This window comes from Mytilus trossulus, chromosome 3 (genome assembly GCF_036588685.1).
Source record: "Mytilus trossulus isolate FHL-02 chromosome 3, PNRI_Mtr1.1.1.hap1, whole genome shotgun sequence".
Lineage (NCBI taxonomy): Eukaryota > Metazoa > Mollusca > Bivalvia > Mytilida > Mytilidae > Mytilus > Mytilus trossulus.
The window spans coordinates 92,509,092-92,522,212 of record NC_086375.1 but is presented as its reverse complement, the minus strand read 5'-3'; the positions used below and the strand labels follow the sequence as shown (position 1 = coordinate 92,522,212).

Sequence of the window (13,121 nt, the reverse complement as noted above, 5' to 3'; positions counted from 1 at the left end):
TAAGGGGGTGTAAAATTCAGTTTGACAGCTTCAGACGTGATAAAATTTGACCTTTTTGAACTGGACCAAATCACCACTTAAAATAAAAGATTCAGCAGCCAAATGTTTAAAACATGTAACTACATCCCCCTACTTAATATTTCATGCATTTAATATCAAGAAATAAATTGGGAAAGTGTATCAAATAAAACATGCAAGTTATACACTGTTTACACTAGGGACTATATTCGTAGACAACGGAAACCAAAGGACGATAACTGTGTCCTTGAACCAAATAAAAAAATATTTGTGTTTCCTATTTCTCTACCTACCCTTTATTTTAAGCTTAGAAATGGCCTACCTACAAGGTTTTTTGTGACCAATCAGTTTGTCTCTCCCGTAGACTCAATGGAAAAAAAATTGTAAAAATAAATAAAAAATACCTGGTCTAACCATAAAGTAATCTTTATGTGTGTGAGCTTTATAAATATATTTTACTGTTGTTACCATTTCATCATTTACAACTATGTCACCTTACCATCCAAATCATCTTTATATTTGTCATAATATGTTGGATCTTGCATTTCATAATCTAGTGATGTTAACTTGATAAGTCCTTTCTTTGGTAATTTGGTTGTTGGTATTCTTGTTTCCTCACGATTAAGACCAGCTGTCCGACGTTCTCTTAGTATTTCACTGTTATTGGCAGACAGCAAAATTTGGGAATTCTGGAAGAAAGAAAAAAAGTTAAGGATTATAAATCATTTAAACAGCAATCCAACAACAAAGAGAACCAGAATAAGAGAATATAAGTATTCCTGTTCCCTGAGCCTGTTGTTTAGTGTTTGTTGTTTGTTGGTGTGGTTCATTAGTGTTTCTCATTCTTTTTTTGTCGAGCCTGCAACTTTTGTTGCAGAAAGCTCGACATAGGGATAGTGTTCCGGCGGTGTTAGCTCACTTCTTAAAAGCTTTATATTTTAGAAGGTAGAAGACCTGGATGCTTCATACTTTGTATTTAGATGCTTCATGTTACGAACTTTCCGTCAGTCGCATGTCCAGTGTCCTTGACCTCATTTTCATGGTTCAGTGACTACTTGAAAAAAAAGTTAAGATTTTTTGTAATGTTAAATTCTCTCTTATTATAAGTAATTGGATAACCATATTTGGTATGTGCGTACCTTGCAAGGTCCTGATGCCCGTCAGACAGTTTTCACTTGACCTCGACCTCATTTCATGGATCAGTGAACAAGGTTAAGTTTTGGTGGTCAAGTCCATATCTCAGATACTATAAGCAATAGGTCTAGTATATTTGGTGTATGGAAGGACTGTAAGGTGTACATGTCCAACTGGCAGGGGTCATCTGACCTTGACCTCATTTTCATGGTTCAGTGGTTATAGTTAAGTTTTTGTGCTTTGGTCTGTTTTTCTTATACTATATGCAATAGGTCTACTATATTTGGTGTATGGAATGATTGTAAGGTGTACATGTCTAGCTGACAGGTTTCATCTGACCTTGACCTCATTTTCATGGTTCAGTGGTCAAAGTTAAATTTTTGAGTTTTGGTCTATTTTTCTAATACTTTATGCATTAGGTCAACTATATTTAGTGCATGGAAATGATTTATGATCTATTTGTCTGTTACGCAGGTTTTATTTGACCTTGACCTCATTTTCACAGCTTATTGTTCAGTGTTAAGTTCTTGTGTTTTGGTCTGTTTTTCTGAATTTATAAGCAATAAGTCAACTATATTTTTTGTATTGAAGAATTGTTAGCTGTACATTTCAGCCTGGCATGGTTCATCTGACCTTGACCTCATTTTCATGGTTCAATGATCAATGTTTTGTTTTCTTTTTTAATGTTGAGTTTATGTGAGAGTTGTAATAAAGCTTTATATTTGGTCTATCAACATATTTTTATATCTATGATAAGTAAGAAGGCGAGACATTTCAGCGTGTGCACTCTTGTTTATATATAGATTAGAATGTTGATTTTCCTGTTTGAGCTGTTTTACACTAGTTATTTTGGGGCCTTTATAGCTTTCTATTTGGTCACAATGGTGTGAGCATGAAAAAAGTACAAAACTATACAACAATTTACAATAATGTATCAAACAATTTTTGGTGATACTGAAAACAAGTTCAAGTACTTAGTCCTTCACTGTAATATTAGAGGCTGTACCTCTGGAATAGACTTACCTCCCTTGGCATTTAATGACTAGAGGTATGTGAGACGTCAGACTGAACACTTAGTACTTCACTGTAATATTAGAGGCTGTACCTCTGGTATAGACTTACCTCCCTTGGCATATAATGACTAGAGGTATGTGAGACATCAGACTGAACACTATGTACATCTACTTCAGATTTAGACCTATGGATTCCTAGCACCATTACAGCATTGTTCAGGGCTGCTTTGTGACCCTAAAAAATAAAAAAGTTCATTTATGATTTATTAGTCTCAAAAAAACTTTTTTTTAAATTAATAATAATGCCAAAAAAATTTATTAATAGTCTTATATTAGACTCGCTACAGACAAAACTGAAAGTCTTAATTTTTAATTTATCAATATAGTGTATAGTGCTTAACCTGCAAAAGACATTGCTCTCTCTGAACACAGGTCAGCCATTTAGTGTCCTCTTCCGATGGACCATACAACACAAATGGTGTACGGGAGAGTTGAAAATTCAGTCCCATAGTTAAATTTTCTCCTCATAACAGGGTTTGAACCAGGAACCTTTGTGTGTGTAGTCTGATGTGCTAACCACTACAGTGCTAACCACTACACCACTGCTCTCACTATAACATTGTTAACAATCTCAGTCTCCAAGCCTGCCAGTAGGTTTTATACAACAATTTAGGGTCAACTTTTTAAAATGATAAATCAGTGATTACTATTTTATTTTCTGATAAGCATTCATAAGAAATCATTTTTTGAACTAAAGTGGACATAACTCATTATTTCCCAACAAGAAACTGAATTGACAGTATATTTAGTAGTCATTGAAAGGTTCATCAGTTAGAGCATGAAAATCAGAAGAGCCACTCCCAATGAAATATAAACTCAAAATCAATAACTGTTCGTTTTTTCCATCAGAAAACCTAGTAAAGATCTTCTCATGTGTATGTAAATTTTCAGACCATGAGCTTTAAGATCTCTTTAGACCTGGAACTTCTACTCTTTTTTGTTTGGACTTCTATTTTTTTTTTAAATACAGTATAAAAGTAAGTCAGGTGGAAAATCATCTATCTTTTCAGTCAAAACACACACAAAAATTATCCCTTAATAAAAGTCTTTCATGTATAAAATATAGGTTATTGAAGCCTAATTTTGAGTATAACTAAGGTTGATTGATTATTTGGTGATTGCTTTACACCACATCAGTACAATAAGGCGAAATCTTGTGTTGAACTAAGAAAATGTTTGTAGCACTTGATTATAATATTATATCTAAGAATGCTTTTATCAATATAATAGTTAAGAAATAATTCATGGAAGCCATAGATTGTTGGAAATTTAAACATGGCCTGGGCCGTGATATTCAAATTTTATCCTGAGTGTTAGCGTGGGATAAAATTAACGAATATCACGGCCCAGGCCATGTGTAAATTTCCAACAATCTATGGCTTTCAAGAATTATAACGATTCTAATAGGACAAATACGGTCATTAAAAAACTGAAGCGATGGTGGGTAGGCTGTGTGTGTGGCTCTTCTTTTTTACTCCCTGTATTATGCATAGGAATAAGAATAAAAGTTATTTTGTCTTTTTTTAATTGCACTTTTTAAAACAATAAAATCAGCAAAGGGTCTGCAGATAGGTTCCAATACATGTAAAATAAAAAAAAATTAAAATGGTAAAACTCAGTCCACCACATGCAGTAGTTAAGGAGATGTGCCATCATCATTGTGCTGAGAGGATGGCTCAGGAGGATGGGAAAGTGGTACTACTTCAACTCAAACAATCTGCTTTGTCATTATTAAATCAAGGTAACAAATATTTTAGATATTTCATATTGTGATGTATTCATTGGTGAAATTACATAAAATTCTCACATTTGTCAACCACTAAACAATAAAATAGAGGCTTAACAATCAATTGGATAAATATTATGAGATGTTTATCTAAAGAATGTTAGTACTATAATATATTTGTATATTCAAAATTGCCCAATCAGCTTAGGGTTTGACCAGTGCAAGTGCAGTAATACTTGTGAAGTAGAGCAGATGTTTAATACTGACATGCAACTTTTCAGCTAAGCAGACATTTGGAGAAGATGAAAAGAAGCAAACTATTTAATACCTCAAGATCCATTTGTCTAACGACATGATAAGAACAAGCTTCCACCATTCTTCTATCGTGTCTATGTGGTTTACTCACAGCTGTTTGACAGCGTCTATTCCAATATCGCTGATTGTTATATAAAGTATTAGTTTTACGTACATTAGCACTTTGTGTTGATAACGCTGATTTCGGTTTTGATAGACACATTGTTGTCAATGAATTAGGGTTAGATATACTCATGTTTAGTTTTTTTTATCATTAATCCCTTGTTTGTAAATAGATACTGCTTATTAACATGTCACTGACAAACTGTCATCAACAAAAACACAAGTATTAAATTTTCCTTCTCAACCATCCACAAGTATACTGGTAACTTGTATTAAAATCCATTTTGCATACCTGAAAAATTTAAATATTTTTTTCATTACTATTAACTTACTTATACAATATTAATTACATATGAGGGGAAAATCATTGTCTTTATTTATACCTTTTAAAGGTGTCTCAATGGTTTGTCTTACATAGAAAATACATTAGTAACAGTTAAACGCATCTGTCTATATGTTAACTATACTGCATGGAGACATTGTAAAAGAAGTCTTAAATAAACTTTCATATAAAGGAAATTTTTTACATGCTGGCTAACAATAGTATTTCTATAAACGTAGTCAAGAATATTCTTACATACAAATTAATTCTATTTCTACTTTTAAAATGTCCAATTTTTGTCTTTTTTTTAATCTATTTATCTTTTCCTAACAAAACCCTCTCCCAGGTTTACATCTTATTTATCAAATTTGAAATATAATCTTAAGGAGAAGAAAATACAAGCCAATTATAAGAATGTTTCTGAATTAACTTGTACCACATCTTCAACCCAGCTTTTCAGATTAAAACACAGTTTGTTTTGAATCTTGAACTTTAATAAAAGATTTGTAGAGTGTTTAGTGCAAATGATACCAATACTCGATTTAACACAACTTACTTCAGAAATGCGTTGATCTTTAAATACTAATTGTTAACGATTTTTAAGCTACTTGATTACATGAAAAACTTCATTGCTATCATACCTAAGTATATGTGTATATGTTTTATGGTAAATCAATAAAAATTATTAATAACAATGTTATATATAACTTTCTTAGGAATTATTTATTATCTGGCAAGACAAATTAACTTAACTACATTATATAGTTTTATCAATTACTTATATGATCTTCACCAATCTTATACAACTTCTACTAAAATTGTAAACCTTTTGGGAAGTTTTGGCTTCAGGTTCTTAAACAAGACAGAATTATATAAAAAAAAAACTAACAAACAAAAAATTCTGTCACATGAACTTCCAGATACTTAGCAAATTATGAAAGTGTCTTCTCCAAATATCAGCATCGCAAACTATACAATATTTTTAAACAGGTAATTTGATCAGGAATGACAGGTGACTTAATCTAATTATTAGTATCCCCCATTTCCATGTCACATGCTTTGTATAAACTGTTGATTTTTTCATCATTTCTTTCTGCGAGTGTCTCATGAGTATTAATATTTATCTCGTATTTCCAAGTTCATCTTAACTAACTTATTGCATTTTTATAATTCTCTCTTCTCTAAAACAAAATTATAAAATATTAAAGAAATCTAAATAACTATTTACCTTCCAATGTAATTCACACACGCCAACAGCTGCAATAAATCTGTTATAATAACAACAATTATTCCTCAGACAATACATAGATGACAAATAATATGATCAGTGATGACAGAGGTATACAATGGTTTTAAATACCCCCGAAACCCTAAACGGCTGAAGACCACAAGATAATCTATTCTATTTACCAATAACAATATGGTCTACCTTAACATAAAGGAGAAGATTAATCCCGATTGGCACTTCTATTATAGGGATCAGGAAAATCATTCACAATTGTAAATTCTGTTGACGCAAGCTGCTGCACGATAGTGCATGATATATTCAATTTAAATAGGATCACAAAAAATAATCTAAAACAAATTGAAATTCTACTTCAATAAAATTCTGATAATATAACCCTATTAAAATCATCAGATAGGATAGGTAGGGTAGGTTACATACATATTTTCAGAAGAACGAAACAAAGTTAAGAGTCAATGCTGTTTGTACCAAATTTTCCTCATTTGTTAACTTTTAAGTCATTTGGTTTATTGTGAATAGTTGTTCCAATTTGCCAATCTTACTCCATCTTCATATTTCTAAAATGAGTTAAATATTAGTTGGCCTTGATACATGTAAAACGATGAGATGTATTTTTTATAAAAAAAAAATCCCTGAATACACTTACACTTTAAGGATGCCTTTCCTTCCCTTTCCTTTCATTTCATGCAAATATTTTTTTTCAAATTTCATTTCACCAACTTGACAGAGTTCAATAGTTCATCATACTTAAGTTTTAAATCTATTATGGTATAAACAAACCGATTATAGAATTTTAGTACTTATATAATTCTTAAAACAAATTTGCTGGTTTATTAAGAATGGAAAAATGGCAGGTTAAGATATGTGAACATTGAAAAAAGACATATATTCTTTTATATATAAATATAGTTTACTCTTATAAAATTGGATAATGAAATAACATCATGTTTCAATTCTCCTAATATCTTTTACACATTAGAACTTAATCCCTTTTTACTTACTCCTCAAATTGGAAGAGTAAAAATAGAACTAGATCTATACCTCCCCCCCCCCCCCTTTTTCCCTTGTTGCCAAAATCAACTGTGAAATGGACATTTAACAACCAACAATCAATCAATCAGATTTTATTTTTTGCATCATTGATTGTCTGTCTCATCATAGAAGTTTCTGTTATTGACTTTCATTTTACTTCCATGGTCTCATTGACTTATAACCTTCATATCGAAAAAAAGCTCCAATAACTGTGTTCCATGATACCAACTGTGAATTAAATAATTGACATGTTCAGCTAGCCCACACTTGCCCTTTGAGTTACATAGACTTAAGAGATGTATTACTTATAATTTTATTTCAGAAATGTATTTTCAAATGCTTTTTTTGTCTTAAATAATTTAAATTTAAAAATGTATATGAAGAACTAAATAAAAACTGTGGCAATTTCAAAAGAAAAATCTATGTTTAATTCAAATACACCTACCTTTAAAATAGTGTTTTACCATATGACACAGAACTGATCTATTATATATCACTTCTACCAAATGAATAAAGCCTCAATCAATTTTTAATAGGAGACTAACATTCTATTATGTTTGAAATATTGTCAGAATGTATACAATATATTCCATTTCCGCTGAGAAAACACCGAGATTAAACTTTCATAATTCCTATATTTGCATTCACAATCAATTCAGTTCTTTTTATTTCCAATTACAAGGTAAAATATTCAGTTGCTGAAGAATCAAATAAAATATTAAACAGAACTTTATTTGGCAAGTTTCAAAAGAAATTTCTATATTTAACATTCACTTTCTTTTGATTTCCGCTGAATGTTTTTAAAAATCACCTTGTTAAATAATACAATAGTTTCTGACGACTAAGCATTCTACAGGTGTAAATAGCCTTTACCGATAATTCCTTAAAGGCCAATCAGAGGTAATTAATAAACCTATGTTATATCTTAGTGTTAATTTTACCGCAAATATTATTTAAGATTTGTTGAGAAAAATCATATTGATTTCAGACATCAATATATTCAGAAATAATAAAGACATCTCTTTAAGAAACTCCGTGAACCCGTTGATCTCCTAAAAAGATGTCATTTGATAATACGATTATAGATTAATGACAATTCCATGTAATTACTGGTTTTATAGATATAATTTATATATCATTAAACTATTCAAAAGAGATCAAATCATTTCGCTTTTCAATCTTTTTTAAAAGGGGCATCAACCTTAAAAGATTTTATTATATAAATTCAATTGGAAATGTGTTCTGTTTGCATCTGACTCACATAGTTGAGTCCCACTCATATAAAATTCTTTTCATTTATTTCCACTTATGGAGGAAATCTCTTGAATATATTCTAACAAAAGAATTTAAAATTTCATTTACAATTTTCTTTAGTTATCTTGCATCCTTACACAAAATCATTCTTGCACTATAATTGTAGAAATTGTATAATATATAGTTCTTATATTCAGTGGCGGATCCAGAATTTTTCATAAGTGGGGGCCCACTGACTGCCCCTTCCCCCCTAAATCTGCCTCTGATATAATGAAGTTTCTTTAAACTCTTATTTGTCATTGGTAAATAAAACTGTTAATTTTTTTACAAGCATTTTTTACTTGTTATGTACAAAATGTTTATGTATGCAGTTCATAAATTGATATTTGATACAAAAAAAAAACACAATATACTTTTAACATTCATAAGTAGAGATCATCTGTTTAACAAAAATTGTCAAATCAAATTAAAAAGTCTTCAGTTCTTCAAGTATGTTGAAATTCAATATGAAAATAAAAATTAATTCAATTGTCTCTAGAAATTATATCAAAGTGTCAAACTTGCATTGTTTGAAATTAAAGGTAAAAAAACATGTATTGATTTTAATAGATAAAATGTCGGAACAAGCTAAAATTTTCAAATTTCTAAAGTACAAAAATATTTTAATTTCTTTTATTTGGCCCTGGTATCTCTAATATCATCTTTCATATTAAAATAAAGCTGAGAATTTATTTATTAACCCAACTCTGTTGTAATGTTGATCTGATAAGCCCCTCCAACACTTCATAAAATTAATCCTCAAGTGACACCCAGGAACCGAATGGGCAAAGTAAACACAAAAGTCTAAATTAAAGTCTACTTCTGTACTCAAACCAATTTATACCACAGCCTTACCATGTCAAAAGCTTAATCATCTGGATCATAAAAAATACTAGGTTTCTTAACATGCTTGCAATTCAAAAAAAATCTAAATAAAGTGTGCTATATTCATTGAACCCCTGTTCTTGAATTTCTTTCATTCAAAAATTTAAATAAATAGTGAGATAATAAAATTTTTTTTATTGTTTTTTAAATCAATAAATGGGGAATGTTCCATCAGACACAGATGATGCCCCTGCTTGTCTATCATATAAAGTAATAAAGGGACATAAGTGATAAATGGTAAACATAACTCTACTCAAATTGTTTTTTGATTTAAGTTTTGTGGTAATAACAATTTTGAACAAGTTTCATAGCATTCGGTTGAGGCAAACTTAAGTTTCATAGCATTCCGTTGAGGCAAATTTAAGTTTCATAGCATTCGGTTGAGGCAAATTTAAGTTTCATAGCATTCGGTTGAGGCAAACTTAGGTTAAAGAAAGGAAACAAAAAAATCAGCAATTTTTTCACTTGTAAAGGGGCATAACTTTAGAGCGGTTAAAGTGACACTACCAAAATTGAAATTTGATCTATATTTTGTGGTCATAAGCATTTTGTATAATTTTCATAGCATTTGGTTGAGGCAATCTAAAGTTAGATAATGGAAATTAAAAATAATTCAGCAACTTTTCCATTTGTAAACAGACATAACTCAGTGAAATCCCAAAAATTCAAACATGACCTGTATTTTTTGGTAATAAGCATTGTGTACAAGTTTCATTACATTTGGTTGATGCAATCTAAGTTGGTGAACAGATACCAACTTTTGGACGTACAGACAGACGGACGGATGGATGGCCGTATGTATGGATGAACAAGGGTAAAAGTAAATGCCCCGTCCACTATTGCTAGGGCATAAAAAAACAAAGATCTTTATCCTATCATATGCAGTGAATACAGAAATTTGATTTAAACATTATCTCCAGCATCAAGCCTAAATACGTGTATACACCAAACAAAATGCTTGAGAGGGAAGGCTGAATAAAGTCAAAGTTAAACATTACATTCTATCAGTATAAAATTCATTACATTATTATCCTACATAACAAGCTTTATATTTTACTTAAGGGCCATCCATAGTTCTGGTTCAGATATTAAAAGGTCCAATTAAGGATAATCAGATTTTTTTTTTTTTATTAAGATACAGATGATAAACTCAGTCAAAAAAGCCTTAAAATCCTTTTGATCCATTACTTCAAGCTATTCTACAGTTTCATTCAAAAACATTAAGTATTACTGGGTTAGCATACATGAGTCTTACACTCAGGGATGCAGGTATCATAGCTCATTTTGTCACTAAATTTTAAATGCATCAAAACAAAAGGTACAATAATGGTTTTTAGCGTCATCAATTTTAATAAGAATTAAACGTGATAGATTGTATTATTTACCATGACCATGTTCACAATTGTCTGACATTTTCAGTCTGATAAACCCTTAATTATTTCTAAGTAGAAAATGATAATCTATTAATCATTCAACTTATTGGTAAAGGTCAATAGCAACAAAATGCCTGCACCAAGCCAGAAACATTTAGTTTAAACATATTTATTTATAGTGGATTGGGAAACAAGTTTTGCAACTTATATTAATCTGTTTCCACTTTGCGGGTGCGATTGCTGCGTTGTAGCAGCATTAGCCTGCTCTTTAACGAAATCTGTAAGGGTGTCTTTTATGTATGGCTCTCTCTTAATACAGGTCAGACATTTATTGTCCTCTTCCCACGGACTCATCGTTTCCTTAAGACCATACTCACAAATGATGTCAAGGGAGAGCTGAAAATTCAGTCCATGAAATTTTAATCTAGGACTGGTAATCAAACCAGGAACATTTGTGATAGTAGTCTGATGCACTAACCACTACACAGCGGCTCTAAACATTGATTGATTGATTGCATGCTGCTACATGACAGTAACCCACCAACTATTTCAATGATGAAATTGATGTAACAATTTGAACAGAAATATAGACATTGTTTCTCCTTCAGTATATCCTTCGTTTATTATATTTGTTAATCCCCGTTCTTACAAATCAACATCTATAAAACTTCATTTCTGATTACACTTTTTATTCCATGTCATTAAATCCCAATAATAAATTGATGATGTAATATTAATCTAGTTAAAGTTTAAAATAAATGTTTTTTCAAAGATGTATATACAGATATCGTTCTCATTGACATTCATTGTAAACTACCAAATTAGCTTTCTCTGTAAGTCAGGTTGAATAAAATTAAGTCATTTATTACCAAAATAAAATTAACTTTATCCATTGCTAGACATTTTTTGCATGCATTATACTTTTACCTGAAGAAATTCCTTACAAGCAGTCAAAGGGCAACAAGTTGTTTAAAATTCTGTGACTTTTAGCCTTTCTTATCTCTGTGACAGACATGCAGGTGTTCAGTGATAACTCTATGTATTATAAATCATTTATGGTGACTAAAGCTAACACAAACTTTTCTAGTGTTCAAAAAATTTGAAAGAATTCTTGTATGATATCTTACTGATTTGAAGTTTTTTTTCTAATGTGAGCCTTGTATTTCGATTAATATTTTCATAGACAGAGAATGAAGACTAGCAATCATATTAAGGGCTCCATTAGGGCTTTTTAAAATGCCTTAGATTACCAGGTCACTTTTAAGCAATTTAACTGACATCTTGTAAGTAAGGTAAAGAGATGTCTGGTTGTGATGTTATGTTAATGTTACCTGAAACACCTTAATTAAGGTAGGGTTTACGATTAACAAAACACAACCCATTCATCTACATTGGTGCCATGACACAGGAATTACAAACTGACCAATTATAAAGTCCTAACCACTGGAAATACCTAGTAAAAATGGTGAAAGTAAAATTAACTTTATGTGCTCCAGGGGTTGACTTCATAAAACTTTGCTCAGTGCTTAGAGCACAAAAATCATGCTGGAATTCCAGCTTGAAATCCAGCAATTCGAATGGTTGATTTTTGAGTATGATACGGAGTACAAAAACTGACTCCTAAGTTTTATGACTTCAAGGCCAGGAGGAATCTGTTTATGAAGTATTTTTCACATTTACATAAAATATTAATTTTTGTAACCCAACAATGTTTCTTACTTCGCTTATATAAAACAAATCCTTCTGTGGTGCTGCCACTATCCTTGTTGTGTATGAAGATGTTATTATTGAATAGAATGTTGTGTTATAAGACATATAACAAGAGGCTCTCAAAAGCCTGAATCGCTCACCTGAATTTTTTTGGTTAAATCTCTCATCAATGATTATTTTGGCTTTTCATTTTATTTAAATGTTCTTTGAATCATCCTATTTTCTTCAAAAGCAAAAAAAAATAATTTTCTCCTATGTTCTATTTTAGCCATGTTTTTTGACGGATCAAAAATCAAAGCACACACTTTGTGCAGGATAATCTAAGGAACAATCATGCTAAGTTTTAACCAAATCCATTCAGTAGTTTCAGAGGAGAAGATTTTTTAAAGTTAGCAAATATGATGAACAAATTGTGAAAAATTGTCATTAAAGTGGGTCAATTGACAATTTTGGTCATTTTAACTTATTTGTAGATCTTACTTTGCTGATCATTTTTGCTGTTTACAGTTTATCTTTATCTATAATAATAATCAAGATAATGACGAAAAACTGCAAAATTTCCTTGAAATTACCAATTAAGTGGCAGCAACCCAACAATGGTTTTTTATTAACTATTTTAGCCATATGAGCATGTTTCTTGACATACAAGGAAATGAAATATAAAATTTATACTAGATACTCTAAAACTCATTTAGCCTAAGTTTGGCTGAAATTGATACAGCAGTTTCAAAGGAGAAGATGTTTTACAGTAAGTCAACATGATGAACAAATTGTGAAAAAAAGTCTTTAAAGGGCAATAACTCCTTAAGGGGTCAATTGACAATTTGGGTAAAATTGACTTATTTGTAGATCTTACTTTGCTTAACATTTTTGCTATTAACAGTTTATCTGT

The 13,121-nt window shown here is 30.7% G+C and overlaps 1 protein-coding gene across 1 annotated transcript in view; it reads right to left on the bottom strand.

Moving 5' to 3' along the window:
• Positions 1 to 13,121, bottom strand: part of LOC134711153 (uncharacterized) — a 53,357-nt gene that overhangs the window by 5,631 nt on the left and 34,605 nt on the right. The window contains exons 25-26 of the mRNA XM_063571599.1: positions 2,275 to 2,400; positions 518 to 707 (exon numbers count right to left, since the gene is read on the bottom strand). Coding sequence (XP_063427669.1) covers positions 518 to 707; positions 2,275 to 2,400 — 316 coding nt within the window. The remainder of the gene's footprint in view (positions 1 to 517; positions 708 to 2,274; positions 2,401 to 13,121) is intronic.